General features: G+C 36.5%; 1 protein-coding gene across 5 annotated transcripts in view; it reads right to left on the bottom strand.

Moving 5' to 3' along the window:
* Nucleotides 1–24,850, bottom strand: part of LOC122733580 (methyl-CpG-binding protein 2-like) — a 49,664-nt gene that overhangs the window by 12,369 nt on the left and 12,445 nt on the right. For 2 of the 5 annotated variants that reach the window (XM_043974097.1, XM_043974096.1), the window contains 2 exons: nucleotides 17,035–17,388; nucleotides 5,065–5,115 (listed from right to left, as the gene is read on the bottom strand). In XM_043974097.1, coding sequence (XP_043830032.1) covers nucleotides 5,065–5,115; nucleotides 17,035–17,388 — 405 coding nt within the window. Of the gene's footprint in view, nucleotides 1–5,064; nucleotides 5,116–11,607; nucleotides 11,715–17,034; nucleotides 17,389–24,850 lie in introns of those variants that run through there. The other 3 variants (XM_043974099.1, XM_043974098.1, XM_043974100.1) reach the window with 2 other exon arrangements.

Genomic DNA, 24,850 nt, shown 5'->3' on the forward strand with positions numbered 1-24,850 from the left:
TCAGGAGTACCTGAGTTCAAATCCGGCCTCAGACCCTTAACACTAGTTGTGTGACCTTGGGCAAGTCACTTAACCCCAACTGCCTCACCAAAAAGAAAGAAAGAAAGAAAGACAGACAGACAGACAGACAGACAGACAGACAGACACCAATCAGGAGGACCTGAGTTCAAATCTGACATCAGCCACTTGACTCTTACTGTGTTACCCTGGGCAAGTCACCTGACCCTTACTAGCTGTGTGACCCTGGGCAAGTAATTTGACCCTGTCTCACACACACACACAAAATTTTTTTTACGTTAAAGATGTTTATCATCATTTGGAAAACAGTACATGAAAATAGAAAGGAATATACCTATCCTTATGTAAGCATAACTTCTTCACAAAAAAAAAACATTAGGACATAAAAACATCACAAACAAAACCAGAAAAGCAAAAATACTAAAAGCACCTGTAGTGGAACAAAATGCAAGAAAAAATTTATTCAATAAATTTTGAACCTTTGAACCAAAGTTTGAAAATTAACTGGAAACAAAATAATTTAATCCTAAAGAATGTGGGTAGGTGGAACAGCAAATCATAGGAAAAAATTAAAATTTTTTTATCAAATGTAAGAAAAACAAACCAAAATTTCAGAGATAAAAATAAATTAGTAATAAGTAAAAGATCAGCAAATTGTTCATACAAGTAAAAAACTAGAGAATCTACAAATTAAGAACCCTTCAATTAAATACCAAAATAGAAAATATGAAATAAAGAAATCAACAAAATTTAAAGTAAAAAAGTAATTAAATGAAACTAGAACTAGTTTTTAATACTTGCAATATTAATTGAATTAATAAGTCACTAGATAACAAATTATAAACATCAAAAATTTTTTATGTAAATTCACAACCAGTTTAAAATCAATTAGTAGGGACTATTTTGTCCAACTACATGCCAACAAAATGAAATCTAAATGAAATGGATGAATATCTACAAAATTAAAAACTACAAAGATCAACAGAAGAGGAAGAAGAGTTCTTTATTATTTAGCCCTATCTTAGGAAGAAAAATCAAACAAGCCATAAATGAGGTCTCAATAGGAAAATCCATAGGACCAGATGCATTCGAAAGTTAATCCTAGTATTTTTTAAATTCTAATATTTTAAGAACAATTAATTCTAACTGTACAAAACTATTTGCAAAATCTATTCTGTGATACAAATATGGTCTGTACTCCTAAACCACTGATCATTAAAACAAAGGAAAACTAATGCAAAAATGTTTTTTTAAGGAAACCATACCAACATTTCAAAAGATTAAATACTATGACCAGCTTGAATTTATACATGCAATGAAGAGGTGGTTCAATATAAAGAAAATTAATAACAAGAACAAAAAATAGGGTATTTTATCAAGAGATTTAGAAAGTGCTTACAACAAGTTATAATACCCATTAATATTAAAAAGAATAAAAGAAGAATAAATTAAGTTACAAAAAAAAAATAAATTAAGTTTTCCTTAACATATACTTTTTCTGTCTAAAGCTGAGCCAATATTTACATAAAGGAAATAACCAGAAAGTCAAAACAAGGAGATAGATTATTTTGGGCGGTTTGTTTTGGTTTTTTTGTGGGGCAATGAGGGTTAAGTGACTTGCCCAGGGTCACACAGATAATGTCAAGTGTCTGAGGCCAGATTTGAACTCAGGTCCTCCTGAATCCAGGGTCAGTGCTTTATCCATTGCACCACCTAGTTGCCCCCAAGGACACAGATTATTAAAATTACTATTAAATGTAAATATTTAGGGCAGCTAGGTGGTGCAGTGGATAGAGCACTGGCCCTGGAGTTAGGAGGACCTGAGTTCAAAGCCAGCCTCAGACACTTAACACTTACTAGCTGTGTGACCTTGGGCAAGTCACTTAACCCCAACTGCCTCACCAAAAAAAAAAAAAAGTAAATAGATATGCTAGGTTGCTATAGCAATTGCTACAGAAGAAAGATAAATTGAGAATAAACATTAAAAAACCAACAACTATGGGGCAGCCAGGTGGCACAGTGGATAAAGCACTGGTCCTGGATTCAGATGGACCTGAGTTAAAATCCAACCTCAGACACTCAACACTTACTAACTGTGTGACCCTGGGCAAGTCACTTAACCCTCACTGCCCCACCCAAAAAAACCCAAAAAAACAAACCAACAACCACACACACATAGTAATCATACCATGAAATTATTATAAGAACTAGAAAAATAATAAAATCACCTGGAAAAAGTAAAACATGTCAAGGCTATTAATGGAAAAAAAAAGGAGAAGAAAGGGAGTCAAGTTGCCAGAGTAGTAAGAAGTAATATAATCCAGTTTCTCTCCACAAATCTCCAAAAACAGACATAGAGAATACACTAGAGGGGACAGAGCCAACATGGCGGAGGAAAGATATTAAACACACAGAGCTCCTGATACAATTACCCCAAAAACAGCAATAAAAGAACTCCTGGACTAGAAAAACCCACAAAAACACAGGCTGAGATTATTTTCCAGCCATAGATAGATTAAAGGGGGCCATGCTGGGCTACAAGTAAAGTCCAACACTGTGATTGTGCCAACAGAGACCTCAGGCATGCCACACCTGAGGAACTTAACCCCCCAGCCTCTGAATTAGCTGCAGCACCAATGTCTTCTGGAACTGAGCTTGTGGTCAGGTAACAGAGTAGAACGGCTGGCTGAGGGAAAGTGCAGGGGTATCAGCGGGACCTCCTAGGGATGAATTCAGCTGTCCCTCCCCAGCAGGGAACCAGGAACAAATCCTGAGCAGTGGGAGGCCCAGGTGAGGGAGGGGCATGGGCTTGTCAAAGATAAGAACCACAGCACAGACAGCTTTGCTGGTTGTTTAGTAGGTCTGAGGTTATCTTCGGACCAGATGAGTGAAAAACCCGCCCTCCCTCAAAACAAAATACCTGGGACCCTCTGAAGCTGGGGACAGTAGTGTGGACTAGAGGCAGGGCCCCCCAGTGGGGAGTTAAAAGTCAAGTAAAAAACATCAAGATGAGCAAAGCAAAGAAAATCCTTCTTCAGCAACAAGGAAGATCAAGGTGCAACCTCAGAAGAGGAAAACAACCTCAGGACCCATACATCCAAAGCTTCCAAGAAAAATATGAACTGGTCTCAGGCCATGAAAGCTCTCAAAAAGGATTTTGAAAAGAAAGTAGGAGAGAAAGAAGGAAAATATAGAGAGAGGGAGGAAAGAATGGAAAGAGAAATGAAAGTGATGAAGGAGGGGAAGCTAGATGGCGCAGTGGATAGAGCACCGGTCCTGGATTCAGGAGTACCTGAGTTCAAATTTGGCCTCAGGAGGACACAGGTCTGAACTGAATATGAAGAGATGATATCTGTAAAGCATTCATTTTTTGTTTATCCTTGTTCTTTGTGGGGCGAACAGAGTAGGGTGTCTTGTGTCTGGGGCCAGATTTGGGCTCAGGCCTTCCTGGGTCCAGGGCTGGTGCTTTGTCCACTGTGCCACCTAGCTAACCCATGATGACATCTTTAAAAGAGGGTTGATGGGTAGGAGGAATAGTCTGGGGGAGGGGGAAGGGGAGAGGTGGAATGGGGAGAAGTAGCTCACATGAAGGAAACAAGAAAAAAGCTTGATAGGGAGGGGAAGGGATAGAGCAGTGAGTGAACCTTACTATCAGAATTGGCTCAGGGAATAACATACACACTCAAGTGGGTATGGTAATATATTTTTTCCCTGTAGAAAAGGGGGGGGGGGGCGGAGATAAGAGAGGGTGGGAGAAGGGTAGAAGGAGGTAAGGGAAGTTTGGGACAGGGAACTATAAAAAGCAAAATATTTTGGAGGACGGTGAAGCTATTCTGCATAACAGCACATGTATGACATATACTGAATTGCTTAATTTCATAGGGCGAGTTGAGGGAGGGAGGAAGAAAAATTTAAGAAAACAGAATTAGCTCAAAGGCCTTAACCTCATCAGAGTGGCTCAAGGAGGAAATAACATACACACCCAATTGGGTGGAGTAATCTATTTAACCCTACAGAAAAGTAGTAGGGGAAGAGGATAAGAAGGGATCCTAGACTCATAACTACTAACTACCCAGTTCCAGGTCACTGACCTAAGAAATTTAGCTCAGAAGAATATCCTATTTACAACAAAACTGAACCTACAAAGGCAGAGATAACCTGAGCAGAAATTCCAAACTAGGAGGTACTAACAACTGTGCCAATTTGAACCAGCTGGCTAATTTGAACCAGCTGGCTAATAGGAGTGGTGTCCAGCAAGAATCTACTCTTGCTCAGACACAAATCCAGAACTGAATCATATTTTGCCCTGGATCAGACCACTCTGGAAGCAAAAGCCATTCCCTGAGCTCCTGGAATACTACAACACTCAGTACCCCGACCTTCCCTTCAGAAATACCCCAGAGAGTAATTAAGTAAAATACATTAAAATCTGATGTCAGAAATAGACTGATTGATGAATAAGCTATCTGGGTGGCAGTGACAGTGAAAGAGATAAATGCAAAAGAGGTGAATAAGTCCTAAATATATACAAGCATGGGCTGAGAATGTGGAATAACACCTATTTTCTTCTCTTTCTTGTTTGGAAATCTCTAGGGGGATACAGCTAATGCAAAAATTTGTTTTGAATGACTATACATATTTGTTTTGGGTTTTTTTCCTTCCTTCTCAGAGTCACATACTTGAGAGAGAAGGAAGGGAGAAAATTTGTAATTGAAAGTAAAGTAAAACTGAGTTTTAAGAAATGTATCAAAGCAAAATTTTTTTTTCAAAGAAAGCATCTCAGAAATAGGGTTGTAGCATTTATCAGAAACCCAAAGAACCTTTACAGAGAAATATGCAAACAAATGTATTAAGGCGAAAATACCAAGTACATCTTTTAGAGACAATAAAGTAATAAAAATAATAATCAAATTGGAAACCACAAATAAAAGACAGACCCAAATGGAGACTTAATAATAAAATCCTAAATAATGAGTGGGTCAAAGAACAAATCACAAAATAATTAATAATTATGTGAAAGAAAATGATAAAGATGAAACAACATACCAAAATTTCTGGGATGCTGTTAAAGCAGTCCTTCGGGGAAAAATCATATGCCTACAAACATATATTAACAAAATAGAAAAAAACAGAAGATTAATGAACTAAATATGTATTTTTTAAAATTAGAAAGCCACTAAATAAACCTTAAGCAAAAAAGTTTTTTTTAAAGTAGGAGAAATAGATAACACTGGAAAAACCTATAGTGTGACATATAAAACTAAAAGCTATTTCTTTGAAATATTAATAAAATTGATAAACTCTTAAACTGATTAAAAAGTAGAAGATAGGAAATTAAATAAAAAATAAGCAACTGAGCAAAATAAAATAATAAAAAACCAAAAAAAAAAAATTCAAAACCTACTATGTACATTAGATGTGAACAAAACTGAGAAGACCAAAGCAGTAGAGTAATACTCTACTTCAAAAACTATAAAGTACTCAAACAGAAGTTCAAATAGAAATCTTAACCTGGTTTCAGAAAAGGAAATAGAACTAGCTATAAAGGAATTACCAAGGTAAAATCTTAGCTGACAGATTCATAGGAGAATATAAATTTAAAAGAACACAAATTATTCTCAGCAAGAAAGAAAGCACCTATTATAATCCTTTTATGAGATAAATATAATTCTAATACCTTAAGCAGGGAAGGATAACACAAAGGAGAACTAGAGTTCATCATTAATGAACACTGACTCCAAAAAAAAAAAATCTTAAGTCTTTTCAGGCATTTATCAAGAAATCATCATGACCCAGTTGGATTGACACCAGTATTGTTCAACATTAGGAAAATAACCAACACAATTAATTGTATTAAAAAACAAAACATTCAAAACCCCCATGATTATTTCAATAGATAAGAAAAAAACTGATAAAATACAACATTCATTTTTATGCTAAAAAGCTTACAAAATGTAGGCATAGAAGAACCTTGTTTTAACATCACAAAAATATCTATCTTTAGAAAAAAGCAAGCATCTCATATAACAGGGATGCAGTAAAACAATAATGTCCCTCTCTCTGCAGTTATTTGGAAGTGCTAGCAACCAGAAGTAAGATAAAAGAAAGAAATTAAAGACATAAATAAAGGTAAAGAGGAGATATCCCCATTAACTGCTGATTTATTTATATTATGGATGATTTACTTGAAAAATCCTAGAGAATCGCCAAAGATATTAATAGCTTCAGCAAGGGTATGCCACAAAATAAGTACTTTAAAAATCAATTCCATTACAATAACTGAAAAGGAAATCTCATTCCAAATAATTATAAAACACATAAATATTCTACCAAAACACACAAAAGACAGTTTCAAATACAAGTTACATCTTTTTTTTGTTTTTTGTTTTGGTGGGACAGTGAGGTTTAAGTGACTTGCCCAGGGTCATACAGCTAGCAAGTGTCAAGTGTCTGATTCCAAGGCCAGTGCTTTATCCACCTAGCTACCCCATACAAGTTAGTTCTTCAAAATAAAAAATAAAAAGCCAAACAGTGGAAAGATCATTCAGTTCTTATGGCTGGACTCTGTCAATATAATAAAAATAACAACACTATCAAAATTAATTTATCCTTTTAATGCCATACCAATCAAAACATGAAATGTATATTTTATAGAACTTGACAAAATAATTCAAATGGAATTTGAGTACTTCTTGGACTTCAAACTATATTATAAAAGCAAGAGTAACCAAAACCATTTGCTCTTGGTTAACAAAAAGTAAGGTAGACCAACGAAAGACTAAATAGGGTAGAGACAGAAACAATAAAACTCAATAACCCCAAGTTCAATAAAAAAGAAAACATTAAATTTAAACATTAACTTAGGGGCGGCTAGGTGGCACAGTGGATAAAGCACCAGCCCTGGATTCAGAAGGACCTGAGTTCAAATCCGGCCTCAGACACTTGACACTTATTAGCTGTGTGACCCTGGATAAGTCACTTAACCCTCACTGCCCCACAAAATAAGAAAAGAAAAAAAAGAAAATGTATTTTGATAGGATTATCAGAGGAAATCAGCCTCAAGAATTTGCTGCTATGGTGATGCTTCACCAAAAAGCAACTACAGCTGATATTTCAGCATCTTCGACAGAACTGTTATTGGACACAATTTGTAATCTGCAAGCAAGCAAGTTATATAATATTACATTTGAAGAGCTTGGAGTTCTACTAGACATCCCTGCAGCTAAGGCAGAAAAGACAATCTCAGATGACTACTGAAGGCCGTATGAATTGATTTATTGATCAGATTGATGGAATAGTTTATTTCAAAATCTGTGAGGCTTTGCCAACATGGGCAAAATAGATTCAATCAATTTGATTACAAGTGAATAACCTTTTGGAGAAGTTAAGTCAGACAGCAACAGAGTAGACAGCACAGGCCAATGGAGGCTCAGATGGCTCAGTGACTCAACAGTAACTTGATAGCTTCTCCGTGTCTCCTGTATTATACAAATTAATTTCACTACAACTCCAAAGAATCTGTATTATGACCCTCCATATTTCAGTGTCCTTCACCTTACAGAAGAATCTATTTAAAGAAACATTATTTAAGAGGAGATGTCATGAATGAACTCTTTAAAATTTCTAAATTTTTAGTCCCCCTATTTGGTGCATGTCTATCTATCAGATTAATTCAGTTGTTTTGAAGGCATTTGTTTAACCTGATGGGGTGAAAACTCTGTGACTAAAAAGATTTGTTATAATTCTTTACCTTGTGGTATGTTGTTGTATATGTGCTTATTCCTCTCAAATGTTCTAATATGGAGCAAAATGAGCCAAATAAAAATCAGGTTTTGTGTTTCAGTTATCAAATAAACACATAAATCAATAAATTAATAAATAAATGGAGGCATAAATAAATAACTTGCTTTTTTAAGGTGCTGATATAGGATATATTTGTATTCCATTCAACAGTTACGGGGGGACCATTTTCTAACAAAGCACTCAAATGCAATTATCAAGATGAATACTAGAGCACAAATAATGAAGAACACTTCCAACCTGAGAAGAAGAGACGATATACAGAACACATTTCTGGACATGGACAATGTGGTAATTTATTTTGCTTGACTATACATATGATATGTTTTGCCAGGGGGAATAGAGATAAAAGACCAAGTGGATTTCTCACATTTTATTTACATCTTCAGGGCCTAGAATACAGTAACCATTTAACAAGTGCTTTTTAATTTTAAAACAATTCTAAATGATGTGGTGTCGTTTTCCACCTGGCAAAAAGTTAGGTGTAAAAATATTTTCATTTTTCATGTTTACATTTCTTTCCGATTGGATGTCTCACCAAGCTTTGCCTATATTGGTTCATCCCTCCACTAGTTTTCCTATTTTATGAGTTAGAAAAGGAAGCTGAAATGTCACACTAAAGACAAATAAAGGGGCCAGCAGAAATTGAGGAAAACTCAGAAAGAAGCAGTACTACAAAAATACAAGAAGAGAGTTCAACAGTGTTAAATAGAGTAGATGGGTTAAGAAGGATTAGTACTAAGAGGCCATCTGATTTAGCAATTAAGAGATCACTGGAAACTTTAAAGTAATCAGTTTCAGCTGACCAATAAGAATATGCTTTACAAGGAGCAGAGAGCTGAGTAGAAATTGTAAAGTTCAAATGTAGGAGTGAGAAAAAGATAAAAAGTTAAAAATGAATGAAAACTGGGGCAGCTAGGTGGCGCAGTGCACCAGCCCCAGAGTCAGGAGTACCTGAGTTCAAATCCAGCCTCAGACACTTAACACTTACTAGCTTTGTGACCCTGGGCAAGTCACTAAAAAAAATAAAAAAGAATGAAAACTGATAAAGGTCTAAACAAGGATAAAGTGCTTACATTCAAATATGGGAAGATGATATATGTATTCTCTCAGAACCCTATCATAGTAGTCACTGAGGGAACACAATGTGATAAGGCCTGAAAGGTGGTTTCTGTTATGTTTTGATGATTTTATTGGGGGAAAAAGGAAAGAAAAGATCAGATAATACACTGAGGAAGAGGAAACAAGGAAGAGAAGATTAGGGGAAAGTCTCTCACATAATCAGTGTCCACAAGTAGATATCTGTAATACAAGTAAGGAAGAAGATTTCACCAAATCTTTCACCAAACAGAAGACAAAAGACACACACATGCAGCGCTGGTTATAAAAATATATTCCACTTTAGAGGGAAATAGGAGAAAGGGAAGGAGACTTTGAAGAAGATCAGATTAAGCATGGGATTAGTTTTTAAAAAACCTCAAAAGAAACAAAACTATTATTCTTTTAGATGGCAAAAAAAGGGAATATAAGGGGATGCCATATATGCCATATGCAGTATAGTGACCAACTGAGAGTTTAGAGAACTAATAATTAAAACATACTATTGACAAGAGGTAAAGGACAGAACACAAAATCAAACATATATTTTGGATGTGATCAATATGAAAAAATAAAAATGTATTTTAACTACCTAAGTGTGTGTATTTTAATGATTTTTTCCCCTTATGTCCTCAATTAGAGAGGAATGCTAGAATGTAGGGTGAAAAGGTAATTAAAATTTTTTTTTATTTAAATTTTAAATTTTACAATATAAAAGATAAGTGCCCAATTTAGAAATGTTCCTGGGGGAGTCAATAAATAAAATGATGTACACAAATAACCAAGCTGCCAAAATTAGACAAATGTGGAAGAAAATTGATATGGGGTTTAGGATGACCAGACAACAGGACAGATATATGGAGGAATCAAGGGACTATTAAAGTTTAAACTGGTCAACTAGCTGTCAGGAAGGACACACCTAAGAAGTAAAGGAGAGGGGCAGCTAGATGGTACAGTGGAGAGAGCACCGGCCCTGGAGTCAGGAGTACCTGAGTTCAAATCCAGCCTCAGACACTTAACACTTACAAGCTGCGTGACCCTGGGCAAGTCACTTAACCCCAATTGCCTCACTTAAAAAAAAAAAAGAAGAAGAAGTAAAGGAGATAAAATTCTATAGCAGGAAAGTCACTTAGGTGGGGCTACTACCTGACCTGAGCTAGGAGACAGAGGTCAGAACCATCATTCCTGAAAAATAATCCCCCAACTTTCAGGAATGACAAGCTTTCCCCACCCCAACCCCCAAAAAGGATCTTTACATTTTCAGGTGGTCACGCCATCTATCCTCTACAAAATCTTTTGCCTTAGGGAGGAAGATGTTTCTAAGCCCTTCTACCCTAGAAGTGAAGTCTCTGACTCAGCCCTTGGTCACTTTCTCTAGTACCATAATAAAAAGACCATTTTAATCCTAACTGAACTGTGTGTGAATATAATTCTTTATTGAGGAAAACCTAAGGACCCCCACAAAATTATCAAGAGTACCTCATCTTCTAAAAAATGATAGCAAGATGGACATTTTTTCAGTTCCCACAACCTCTCAAAACTCTCCAAAACAAAAATAATGTGCTAAACATACAACTTTAGCTGCCTCCATTGTCAAGGAAACCCAGACTCTAAAAAGACCCCAGTAACTGAACCTGAGTTTATTCTGCTTACTGGCAGACCCAAGGAACACAATAAAGGCTTTCATCAAAACCAAATCCCTCATTCATTCCAATGCAGCGGGAATTCTAGCTTGAGGCTGAAGAATTTTGTTTGGGCCTTAGAAGCCATAGCTTTCTAGAAGAAAAAGTCTGCTGGGGATACCTGAAGCACAAACACAACAAAGTTCTGAACGGATCATCTTACAATATTGCTTTCCAGAGCAGTTCTGAGACTGTCCTGCTCATCATTTCTTATAGCACAAAAGTATTTCATCATAATCACATACCACATTTTGTTCAGCCATTTTCCCACTGATGGGCACCCTCAATTTCCAGTTCTTTGACAACATAAAAGAGCTGCTATAAATAGGTCCTTCTCCTTTTTGTTTATTATCTCTTTTTGGATGCAATAGGTCAAAGAGTATGCATGATTTTATAGCCCTTTGGGCATAGTTCCAAATTGCTCTACAGAATGGATTCAATAAATACTTTTACAACTATCTCTCCCAAATAGATAAATGCTCAAAATATAAGAACAGTCCTAAAAAGAACTGAAAAGTACTCAACCACCAAAAAATGCTCCAAATCATTACTAAGAAAAGAAATAAAAATCAAAACCATCCTGAGGTTCTACTTCATACCCTTCAAATTGGCAAAAATTACAAAAAATAACAACAATGTTGGAGGCGTTGTGGAAAGACATAGACACATACTTTGGTGGTAGAATTGTAAAATGGTATAACCATTTTGGAAATCAATTTTGTTGTTGTTGTTTAGTTCCTTCAGTTGGGTCTGACTCTTCATGACCCCATTTAGGGTTTTCTTGGCAAAGATATGGAAGTAGTTTGCCATTTTCTTCTCTAGCTCACTTTACAGATGAAGAATTAAGGTAAACATAGTTAAGTGACTTTCCCAGGGTTCCACAGTGTCTGACGCTGAATTTGAACTCAGGTCTTCCTGACTCCAGGCCTGGCACTCTATCCTGTGCCACCTACATGCCCCAGGAAAGCAATTTGGAATTATGTAAATAAAGTGACTAAAATGTCCATACCCTTTGAACTGGAGTCTCCATTACTGGACTTATACGGCAAGAAGACAACGGTAAGAAGAAAGTCCCCATATACTCCAAAATATTTATAGCAGCACTTCTTGTGATAGCTAAGAATCAGAAACAAAGTAGATGACCATCAACTGGAGAATAGGAGGACGGCTAAACAAACTGTTCTACATGAATGCAATGCAATAAAACTGTGCTATAAGATTTGATGTGTGTGATAAAAACAGAAGCACAGAAAGATCTACATGGACTGACACAGAATTAAGTCAGAAGTAACTACAACAATGTAAATGCAAAAAAATTATAAAGATCATGTGGCCACACAAAAAAAAATCAAGTGGAAGTCAAATGAAAGGATATGAGAAGACACTTCCAACTAATTCGTCATTTTGTGAAGGCAGGAAGTCCATTGGTGTTTGTTACATACAGCAGTTTTTGGACTTTTTTTCAATCTATAGAAAAATTGGACTGACTTTTTTCCTCTACAAAGAACACTATCATAGGGGATGGTTCTCTGAGAAAGAAGGGATACAATGGTGAAGTAAAAAACAGAAACTATCAATAGAAATTTTTTTTAAGTGTTTATGTCCTACCTCCCCAAAGAAAATTAATCTCTACAATTACAGAGAAAAAAACAGAAAACACATTTCCTTTCTTTGCTCCTCTTCCCCCTTTTCAAGACCAAAAATTCAATTGGAGTGGAATATTACACGTATAATTGGTCGTGCTAAATTAGTTAAAGAGAATGCAGTGGGTTCTAAAATTTGAGGTGCTAGAAGCTAATGACTCTTGGAAAAGCTGAGATTTTGAATGTTATCATTAGTTATTGTAAATCCAGATCTGATTTGATTGAAGTTTGTCCAGAAACTAAATCAGAATTGTCATAAATCAGAAATTATGTGATCTCACTTACAATGAGATGTTTTCCTATTAAAATAAATGGTGTAAATTAGAACTTAGTGCAAAATACAAAATTGGTAGTTGGCATTAAGACAATATTCTTGAAAAGTACATGAGTCAGGGCAGTTAGGTGGTGCTGTGGAGTACCTGAGTTCGAATATGACCCCAGACACTTGACACTTACTAGCTGTGTGACCCTGGGCAAATCACTTAACCCTCATTGCCCCGCAAAAAAATATAAAAATAAAAGTACATGAATCAGGAAAACCTGAGTTCAAATCTAGTTTTAGAAATCTCTTAGCAATATTTTTTTAATTATTTATGTTATTGGTAGGCTTCTAATTTTTCTTTCATTGTAAATTTTGGGAAACCACAGTATAAGAAATGCTGTTTAGGGGCAGCTAGGTGGCGCAGTGGATAGAGCACCAGCCCTGGATTCAGAAGGATCTGAGTTCAAATTCGACCCCAGACACTTAACACGTACTAGCTGTGTGACCCTGGGCAAGTCACTTAACCCAATTGCCTCACCCCCCAAAAAATTAATTAATTAACTTAAAAAAAAAAGATATGCTGTTTATTTGGTAAATACAGAGGAAATATACACAAAGAAAATATGACTATATTTCACTCTATAGATAATACTAACCATATCAAGCAAAGGGTTCACAGGTGGTACATAAATTCTCTGAAGTGTCATGGGAATTACAGGGTCCTAAGCTGATGTGTTTTCACATCAACTCACTTATAGCTTCAAAGTACTTGAACTAGTTTTCCCCACATCACCAGAAAACCAAATTTAGGAGGCTGCAGTAAACTACACTGAGTTTTAATACTGGGGCAGCTAGGTGGCACAGTGGATAAAGCACTGGCCCTGGATTCAGGAGTAACTGAGTTCAAATCTGGCCTCAGACACTTGACACTTACTAGCTGTGTTAACCCCCATTGCCCCGCCCAAAAGAAAAAGTTTTATTAGTGCCAGATTTTAACAGAATTAACAAGGGGATCTCTGCAAATGACTTAGAACCAGAAAGCAGATATTTTAATAGTGCCCCCAGAACATCCCTGAGAACAATGCCTATCCCAGAATTTCCAAGGAAACCAGCCAACTACATCCTGGCCTCAAGATGAAATGTGCTGATTAAAGGGACTCTGGGAGTACATTACTAAAAGACTTGATGTTATGTAATTCTAATAATTCTTATACTGCTTTGGCTTTTTTGTTTTATGGTATGTATTTGTTTAGAAAAGAGGTAAGCTGGCACGGCTAGGTGGCGCAGTGGATAAAGCACCGGCCCTGGATTCAGGAGTACCTGAGTTCAAATTCGGCCTCAGACACTTGACACTTACTAGCTGTGTGACCCTGGGCAAGTCACTTAACCCCCATTGCCCTGAAAAAAAAAACAAAAACAAACAAACAAACAAAAAAAAGAGGTAAGCCCAAATTTCTTTTATTACTGTTTGGGGATCAAAGCCATTCCTCCTGAAATGCTTTGGTCCACTGACGGCCTATCTTTTATTTATATATTAACCTCACCTGACCAAAACCTGACTTAATGATACTGTTATCTGTTTAACATTAAAGGCCAAAAGGAAGTCTGAATCGCCTCAGAAAGATTTAATTACACTTTTTGTAGTTGTTCAGTGATTTCAGTTGGGTCTGACTCCTTTTGGGGTTTTCCTGGCAAAAATATTAGATTTCCTTCTCCAACTTGTTTTACAGATGGAGAAACTAAGGCAAACAGGGACAAGCGACTTTCTTGGGGCCACAAAGTATATGTCTGAGATCATATTTGAACTCAAGAATATAAAAGGCTTCCTAACTTCAGGCCCAGCACTAGCCCACCTAGCTGCCCTGGTTATTACCATAGTTAACTGTATAACTGTATAAAAGAGGATTTCCCTAACACTAAGATTTTCTCAGACACCCTAGTGATAGTCTACCCTCTCAAGTCAGTCTATTGTGAACCCTCTACATGTAGTTTACTGATATCTTTTATTGAGGTTTTTTCCTTAAGGATTTATGAGATTGACTCTAATACTTAAACTGTTTGCTCAATTTTTATAACATTGAAGGGAATTCAGGATTATGATTTTTGTGAACTCACTGCCACAGTGTACTTGTTTGATTTAACAACCCCTGAGACTAGCTCCAATTGATCCCTCTGCTTATGAAACACTAGGGAGGCAGCTAGGTGGCGCAGTGGATAGAGCACCAGCCCTGGAGTCAGGAGGAGCTGAGTTCAAATCCAGCCTCAGACACCTGACACTTAATTAGCTGTGTGACCCTAGGCAAGTCACTTAACCCTAATTGTCTCACCCCCCCAAAAAAAATTATTATACAATTTTTTTGTACTGTTTTGGTGAGGCAGTGGGGGTTAAGTGACTTGCCCAAGGTCACACAGGCAGTGTGAAATGTCTGAGGCCACATTTGAACTCAAGTCCTCCTGAATCCAGAGCTAGTGCTTTATCCACTGCACCACCTAACTGCACCTATTATACAATTTAAATCTAACTTTTTGTGATTAAAGGTTTTTTCATACCCAGAATGCCACCTCATTCCAGTGAACTCTCTAGGAATGCTAGCTATGTCTGCAAAGTATTGTGGGTTTCCCCAGGTACTCAATCTACCCAAAACATTTTTGGTTTAGATCATTACACCCAGGATTTGTTTTGGATCCACCCATTATATCTGGGGTTACTTTGTGTTTTGGTCAAGTTGCCCTCTTGGCAAAATTGCTTGTATAGTTCAAGTGTGAGAACTCTCTCTAAAGTCTAAAAAAAAAGGAAAAACTTCCAAAGCCTGGATCACCATTCCAGCTAGTTCTTCTCTACCAAACAACCTAATAAATGTCTTCCTAAAACTATCTCAGATATTGGAGTTTTTTCTTGTCATCAACTAGATCCCTTTTTCCTTCTTCTTTGATCTCTCTGATGTACTGATCTATAACAGGGCCAAAGAATATACGCAATTTTATAAATTTGGGGGCAGAATTCCTAACGTTCTGTAGAACACTTAAACTTGATTATAATTCAACCAACAGTACATTATTGTACTTATTTTTCCAGCATTTTCCTCTGCTGTCATGTTAGAATGTAAGGTAGTTGTTTTAATTTTCATTTTTCTAATTGTGATTCAGAGCATTTTTTCATGACTATTGATAGTTTGATTTTCTTCTGAAAATTGCCTTTTACATCCTTTGACCACTTGTCAAATGAGAAACAGTTCTAATTTTACAAATATGCCTCGGTACCTTATTTTTAGTTTTTTTAGTTTTGGGTGGTTTTTTTTTTTGCGGGTACTGGGTATTAAGTGACTTGTCCAGGGTCACACAGCTAGTAAGTGTCAAGTGTCTGAGGCCGGATTTGAACTCAGGAACTCCTGAATCCAGGGCCAGTGCTTTATCCACTACGCCACCTAGCCGCCCCTGGTACCTTATTTTTTTGAGAAATTAGTCCTTTATCAAAAACTATGATTTTTTTTCCTTCTAATCTTGACTACATTGGTTTTGTCTGTGCAAAAATTTAATATAAAAATTATCCATTTTATCTCCCTCTTTAGCAACCTTTATGTCTGTCATAAACCCATTTTGACCTTATCTTGGAACAAGATAATCTTCTAGTGAACTGAGTAAAATCAGAAGAACAATTTAGATAATAACAATATTGCAATGATAAACAATTCTGAAAGTCTTGAGAATTCCAATCAATACAATGATCCATTATAATTCTGAGTCCAAAGACTTAGGATGAAACATGCAATATTCACCTTCAGATAATCAGGTGATAGATTCACTGCATACACTGAAGCATTTTCCTTTGTTTCATGTACATGGCTAATACGAATGAGAGAGAGAGATAGAATACATCTGTGTGTGTATGTATGCATGCATGTATGTATGTATGTATGTGTGTGTATGTATGTATGTATGTATGTATGTGTGTGATGGGCTTTCTGTTCTTACCTTTCCAAAGTTTGGGGGGGATGGGAAAAAGAAAAAGAATTTGAAACTGAAAATAAAAATGTAGTTTTAAATATATTTGTTTCTTCTTTTATCTGTTGTAAGAACTATACTATTTCATTTTTATTATGCCTTTTGAAACTATCCACTATGCTGTACTGTATCACTGGATTCTGCTAATGTTATTTTCTCTTAGTATGTCTGATATTAGCTATCTGGTATTAGTTATTACTTGCTCCATCTTGTATATCCAACTCAAGAACAGTTATCATAAAACCATTCAAGGCAAGTAGGCTGAATGAAAACAAACAAATTCAAAAAACAGAATTTACCCAAAGACGGATTTTAACTAGCTGAATTAGGAAGAGAGGGCAGGGAAAAGATAGATACATGTTAACCTCAGCTTATCAAAACATGTCATGGGGCAGTGAAAGCGCTGAGGAGAAAGGAAAGAATCACACCATGGACAAATTATCAAGATACATCACTTGAAATCAAATTTCATAGGTTTTCTAACATATGTTTAATCTACCACATGCTAAAAGGGCTTTTTCTTACTCACTTGATCAAATACACGTCATACTTCCCAGCTGAACGACCTGATTTCCTCTGTTTAAGTTTGCGGGTCCAGCCTTCAGGTAAGGTAGGATCTTCATACATGGGTCCTCTGTCTCTGATGATGGAACGTCTTTGTTTGGGGAAGGCAGAGGTTTCAGAAACAGTGGGAGCTGCTCTGACTATATCTGAAGTCTCTACTTTCCCTCCTTCCATTGGCTCAAACTGATGTGAAGAAGCATGTGGCAATTCATGCTTTTCCTTTTCCTCTGCTTTTTCTTCTTTTTTATCTTTCACCTTTTTGGATTTCAGTGGTTTGCCTTTAAGTCCTTGTAAATCTTGGTCTTCTGACTTTTCTTCCCTGAAGAATAAACAAAAATGTAAATATTAGAAAGAATAGCACAGTATTCAGAATTTCAGAATTATATATTTTGGATGAAAGCTTCATCTCTAGCTGCTGGCCAGATATAGAAGAAATTCAGTACTTGTCTTATCCAATACCTTTTTCATATCTGCCATAATACACTGATTTGAAAATGTAAAATTCAGCTTTAAATTTTCCATATAGCTCCTCAAAAGCACCATACAATATGGCAATATTGTGTTCCCCTTTCATATTCCCATTCTACAACCAAACCTCCATGTTACTATTAAAAAATATGGATATGAATGACAAGCCAGTTTTTCTTTTTTCAAACATATTGTTGCTATTACTGTACTGTGACCTATTGTTATAAAGAAAATCACTAACTAGATAGCACTGTATACAATACAATCACAAAAAATTTAATCGCATTTGTCCCTTAAGGAACAAGTTTAATATATATAATCATATGAAAAATAATGCTGAGGTATCACATTAGACCCATCAGAGTGGCAAATACAAGAAAAACGGGAAATACTGGTTGTTGGAGGGGATGTGGGAAAGCTGAGACACTAATCCACTGTTGGTTGAGTTGTGAAAAGATCCAACCATTCTGGAGTACAATTTGGAACTATAAAGGGCATACCCTTTGATCCAGCAATACCACTGCTAGGTTTATATCCCAAAGACATCCCCCAAAAGAGAAAAAAAACCTATTTGTACAAAGATATTTCTAGCAGCTCTTTTTGTGATTAAGAACTGGAAATCAAAGGAATGCCATCAATGGGGGAATGGCTAAACAAGCTGTGATATATGATGGTGATGGAATATTATTGTGCTCTAAGAAATGACAAGTAGGGACAGCTAGGTGGTGCAGTAGATAGAGCACCAGCCCTGGAGTCAGGAGTATCTGAGTTCAAATCTGACCTCAGACACTTGATACTTACTACCTGTGTGACCCTGGGCAAGTCACTTAACCCCAATTGCCTGACCAAAAAAAAAAAAAAAAAAGACAAGTAAAATGACTTCAGAAATGCCTGAAAAGACTTGTATGAATTGCTGTATAATGAAAAGAGCAGAACCATGAGAACATATAACTTGACTATTCTCAAACCAAAGGACTTTCGATGAAACATACTATCCATCTCCAAAGAAAGAACTGATATTCATGAACACAGGCTGAAGCATGCTATTTTTCACTCTTTCATTTTTGTTCTTTTATTCAAGTTTTCTCATATAAGATGACTAATATGTGCATGTTTTACATAACACATGTATAACTCACATATAAATGCTTACTGCCTCAGGGAGGGGGTAGAAGAGAGTGAAAGAGGGATAAAATTTGGAACTCAAAACTATAAACAAAAATGTCTATTTTTTAAATAAATAATTTTTTAAAAAAAGAAACAAATTTAAGCCCAAGGTAAGAAAAGACTACTGGGAAGCCTTTGAGGGTAATTATGTAATCTGGAAGTGTTCAATCATAATCTATGGCAGAGGTCCTTGACCTCTAACTTGAAAATGGTTTTGTGTTTTGTTTTGTTTTTGCTAACTGTATTTTAACTTAATTAATTTTCTTTGTAATCCTGTTTTATTATATGCATTTTAAAATATTACTGGGGGGGCAGGTAGGTGGCTCAGTGGATAGAGCATTGACCCTGGATTCAGGAGGGCCTGAATTCAAATCCGGCCTCAGACCCTTGACACTTACTAGCCATGTGATCCTGGGCAAGTCACTTAAACCCAACTGCCTCGCCAAAAAAACAAAATAAAAATAAAAATATTACTGGGGAAGCTAGATAGTGCAGTTGATAGAGCACTGGCCCTGGAATCATGAGTACCTTAGTTCAAATTCAACTTCAGATCACTGACATTACAAATTGTGTGAGTCTGGGCAAATCACTTAATCCCAACTGCCTCAGAATGAATGATTAAATGAATAAAATAAATAAAAACAAAAAAGAAAAAAATAATAAAAATAAAAACAGACTTCTGAGAAGGACTCCATATTTTTGGATAAGGTTACTTCAACTAGACACCAAAAGGGTCCAGGACACACATTAAAACCAAAAAGATTAAGAATTCCTGGACTACATTCTCATTTGCATACAAGAGGATATCTGTGTTCAGAACGGCTCTGACTAGGTGGATTTTGAACACCACCTAAGTGTTCTATCCTATGATCCCAAACCTTTGTGACTTTATACAAAGTCACCTAACTTCTCTGAACCTCAGAGCCCTCTCTAATAATAATCAATCACAGGGCAGCTAGGTGGTGACAGAAGATAGAGCACCAGCCCTGGAGTCAGGAGTACCTGAATTCAAATCCAGCCTCAGACACTTAACACTTACTAGCTGTGTGACTGTGGGCAAGTCACTTAACCCCAACTGCCTCACTTTTTAAAAAAATCAATCATTTAATAAACATTTCTTAAGTAGCTACTATGTGCCAAACATTGCTACTCAAAAAAAAATAGATTTGATGCCTCATAAAGTCCCTTCCAGGTAGAAATATATATTTATTAAATTTCTAATATAGATTTTCAGCAAATGAAATTAAAAATGGTTGGATTAGGTAGGCAGATGGGTAAACACTGGACCAGAAAAGAAATTAATTACAGAAGTCGAGGAAAGATAGAATAAATACTCAGGTGAAAGAATAGGTTCAACATCCTTAAGTCAAGAAAATGTCAACTGAGAAAAAGCTGTTCAATTTCACTGCCAAGAAAGAGCTCACTGGTCAAAAGAGAATTTAAATATACTAGTGATATTAGAAGGCAGAGTATGGGGCAGCTAGGTGGCACAAACGATAGAGCACTGGCCCTAGAGTCATAAAGATCTGAGTTCAAATCTCACCTCAGACACTTATCTTAAACACATACACGTCTGGGGCCACTCATACTGTCCTGTTATACATCTATAGGGGCAGCTAGGTAGTGCAGTAGATAAAGCACTGGCCCTGGACTTAGAAGGACCTGAGTTCAAATCCAACATCAGACACTTGACACTTCCTAGCTGTGTGACCCTGGGCAAGTCACTTAACCCTCATTGCCCGGGGAGGGGGGGGAGCATTTGGAATCTGTGAATTAGTATATTTGTTTACTGTACCACAACAAAAGGATACATCACATTCAAGGGTGGTAAGACCTGGGCATGTTTGAGGAAGACGGAAAAAAAGCCTATTCTTCCTCAGTGCCTGAACTAAATGCAAAGAAATGAATGAAAATGTCTCAAATCAGGAATAGGGGAACCACAAAAGGTTCCCTGTGGTGAGACAGGCAAAAGGGTTAGCATAAAGAGCTAAAGTGAGGGGAATAGTGGAACTACATAACCACCAAAATTCTGTGGCAAATGACTAAAATTTGTTTAGCACTTTGAGAGGAGAAAGAGATTTCACTATACCTGTTCTACCCAAAACAAGTCACTATTTGCCCAATCACCTCGAATCCACGCCACCTCAATTCTTCCCCTTCCCCGTTTTAACTCCAGCTCTGGAAACAATGATTTAATGTACATTATTCTGACTCCATTCACTATCAAAATAACACTATTTGGCCACTACTCCATGTATATGTGCTTCCTTCTTGTATGAGAATGGGAATGGAGCAAAATCTATTGTGAATGAGATTTTCCCCACCCTTAAATATGTGATTTAACTATGGTAATAATCAGTTTATAAACTACAAACTGTGATTGAACATGTTTGGGTATTCTTTTGTAGCTTAAGCAAATAATAATGGAGTAAGAAAGACAGATATTGGTAGAGCTGATATACATACTATATTGTAAACTGCTCTGGAAGACACATAACTGATGACCATCAACTCAATTCCAACTGTGGTTGGGTGTCTACCAATCAGCTGTGGGGAACAATTTTTAATTGGGGAGTATTAGCTAAGCGGCTCACTGGAATATTGGGGCAAGGAAGGAAACCAGCAGCCTCCCTCAAAACAGAAAAGGATTGGAGCAGCTAGGTGGCGCAGTGGATAGAGCACAGGCCCTGGATTCAGGAGAACCTGAGTTCAAATCCGGTCTCAGACACTTGATACTTACTAGCTGTGTGACCCTGGGCAAGTCACTTAACCCCAACTGCCTCACCAAAAAAGAAACAAAAACAGAACAGGATTTATTTTAACAAGAATGAACTTAAAAAAAAACAACCACAAACAGGATCAGTAGGATCAAGGGAAAGGAAATAAAATGGGGAAAAGGAAATTATACAACCTGAAAAATACCACTGCCCAGTAATCAGCTGAGCATACACAGCAGAGATCCTGTCACCTTCCAGTTTTCAGCTAGAATGGCGACTTCTCCCCATTCCCAGAAACCCTACACAGCCCCCAACCAATTGTCTGGCTGCTCTGACAGTCACATGCCTGCCCTCGCTAGGCTTCCAATCATTATAATTTTGCCAGGCCCATGTAGGTGTCAGCCAGTGCACACAAAGGCATAAAAACCTCAAATAACAATTAATTCTTTACACAGCTTAAAGGTCAAATACCAAAAATAGTAACTTCTGAGCTGAAAGGGACCAATCAGAGGCAGAAAAGAGTTGGAACATTAACATGGTGGACAGCCAGGCAATCTGACAATGGCAATAAACTTAGTGGTTAACGTGGTGGAACGCCATCAGATTGTCATTATTTATAATGACAAAATAAAATCCAATAGCCCAGCCAACTAGATGATGAAAACCTATGATTTCTTTCTCTAAATATCATAATCATTGTACAGGTACCACTTAGATTGTATTATTAGAATTGTTGGAGGAGTCAGTGTATATAAATATCCATGGATCCTGAGCCCTGGGGTCTTTGGGTCCTAGACCTGAGACCAGCTTTATTGTGGGACAGGATCCCTCTCTCAATATACCTGTTTTCTACGTCTTGGAGATTGTTTTTTCTTCGTCTAACGCTGCGTCTTAGAGATTTTTGCAACACTGTTTTACTTTAACTGAACTTTAAAAAAAGCAAGGATACCAATCATGATCTCATGAAAAGAGATAAACAGGCTGGATTTGAATTTAAGAAGATGAATCTTCCAGATTCAAAATCTGGAAGCCACATGCCTGCCCTTATGTATACATAAGTAATAGGTAATTAATGAAAGGCAATAACATATTTTTCTTAGCTGTGCATAGCTTCTTTACAATGACCAACAATGCATAAAAAAATCTCAAAAACAAATCCAGAAAAGTAGTAATATTAAACATAATGACAACAATACAATAAAAATTAGATATTACATAACAACCTCAAAGAACTAGTCAGTCAAATAATAGGTAATTTCTTCAGAACAATTCTATACTGGGTAAGAAACAGAGTGACTGATCAATGCAACAGATTAACTCCACAATAAAGAAAAGCAAATGAGCACAGTATGAATCAAAAGATTCCAGTTAACTGTGGCAAAAAATCACTCGTGGATAAAAACTTTGGGGGAAATTAGGTTTAAATCAACATGGCACACTATATACCACAATGACCTCAAAATGGACAATATGATTTCAATGTAAATAATTATATCATAAACAAATTAATGGAATATCACAGATCTACAGGTAAGGGCCAAGAACCTATAACAGAATAAGAGACAGAAAAGTTCAAGTCAGAGAAAATAAAATAAATAATTTTATGTAAAATTTAAAAGGTTTTGCACAAATAAAGCCAATTCATCTAAATTTAATGAGAATGGAACTAAGGGGAAAATCTATGATAAAGCTCTCATTCCTAAGATATATAAGAAATTGAGTAATAATTATAACCAATAACACAATATTTAAAAACTATTTTTTCTGAGCATGATTGATTTATTAGTAAAGAAGGTACTTACCAATAGATAGGATCTTAGCTTGCCCAGAAAAGCTAAGACCCCCCCAAAGAGGGGGAATAACTCCCTTTTGTTGTTTTGGGGAATACAGAACAAAGAACAGAACTTCACAGACAGGGAATAAGTTATGACTGGACTCAACACAATGAATGGTGGAATCAACATGGTTGGTTATAGAGCTGAGGCATGGGAGACAACATGATCAATTGGAAGTTGGGAATGGAGAACTATCAACAGTCCCTCTTTCCCTCTTGTGACCAAAAAATGCTCACTGTCTGAGTCCACCTACAAGGTTGGTTAGCTTGGTGGGGTAAACATACCAGACTAGACTCCCTGGTGTCCACCCGCCTCTCCCAAAGATATCAAGAACAGATTAGCAGGAGAACTGGATTTCTAAACTTTACTCATTGTAGGACAGTTAAATTTCTGAACTAAATTCAAAGATAAAGATCCATGGCTTAGGCAGTTACAGAACAGACTCAATTACCTGCAAATGGGATCCATTTTTAAAAGACACAAAATCCAAAAGAAAAAAGGGACAAAATCAATCTGATCATTTCAGCTCTGCCTTTCTCTTTTTAATGTCCCTTCCAGGTGTAACATCCTAAGTTCTAAGGCCCCTCCTATTTCTGACATTATGTCTTTGTGTTTTTTTAAACAAATACTTTATCTAAATGGTCAAAGGATATAAAGAGCTGCATTTATTTATATAGCACCTACTATGTGCCAGGCACTGTACTAAGTGCTTTTAAAAATATTACTTCAAGGCAATTAGATGGCACAGTGGTAAAACACCAGCCCTGGATTCAGGAGTACCTGAGTTCAAATCTGGCCTCAGACACTTGACACTTACTAGCTGTGTAACCCTGGGCAAGTCACTTAACCCTCACTGCCCTTCAAAAAAACAAAACAAAAAAACAAAAACAAAAACAAACAACAAAAAAAATTACTTCAGGGGGCAACTAGGTGGTGCAGTGGATAAAGCACCGGCCCTGGATTCAGGAGTACCTGAGTTCAAATCCGGCCTCAGACACTTGACACTTACTAGCTGTGTGACCCTGGGCAAGTCACTTAACCCCCATACCCCCACAAAAAAAAAATTACTTCATTTGATCTTCACAACAACCCTGAGAGACAGATGCTATTATTGTATTCCCATTTTGCAACTGAAGGAACTTGTAAGTGTCTGAGGCCAGAATTAAACTTGGGTGGTCCTCAAATGAGGCAGCTACCATTTTTATTTTTTGATATAGCATTTATAATATATTTCAGCTTTTAAAAATATAATATTTCATTTCCCCCATTACATGTTAAAACATTTTTTTAATATTTGTTATTTTAATGTTTAATGTTCCATATCAAACATCAAATAGGCACTATACTACAAACCAGGATACAAGTACAAAGAATCAAACAATTCCTACTCACTTTAATGGTGAGAATGATAAGTTGGATGGATATAGATATAATCTATAGACAGAGAATGACAGTTCACATACAAATACACACATGAAGATACATAGACACACACACATATATGTATTTGTTGGGGTGGTCGTTCAGTACTTTTGTGTTTGTGTCCAAATCTGTAACCTCCTTTGGTGTCTTTTTTTTTTTTTTAAGTGAGGCA

The sequence above is a fragment of the Dromiciops gliroides genome, chromosome X (genome assembly GCF_019393635.1).
Source record: "Dromiciops gliroides isolate mDroGli1 chromosome X, mDroGli1.pri, whole genome shotgun sequence".
Taxonomy (NCBI): Eukaryota; Metazoa; Chordata; class Mammalia; order Microbiotheria; family Microbiotheriidae; genus Dromiciops; species Dromiciops gliroides.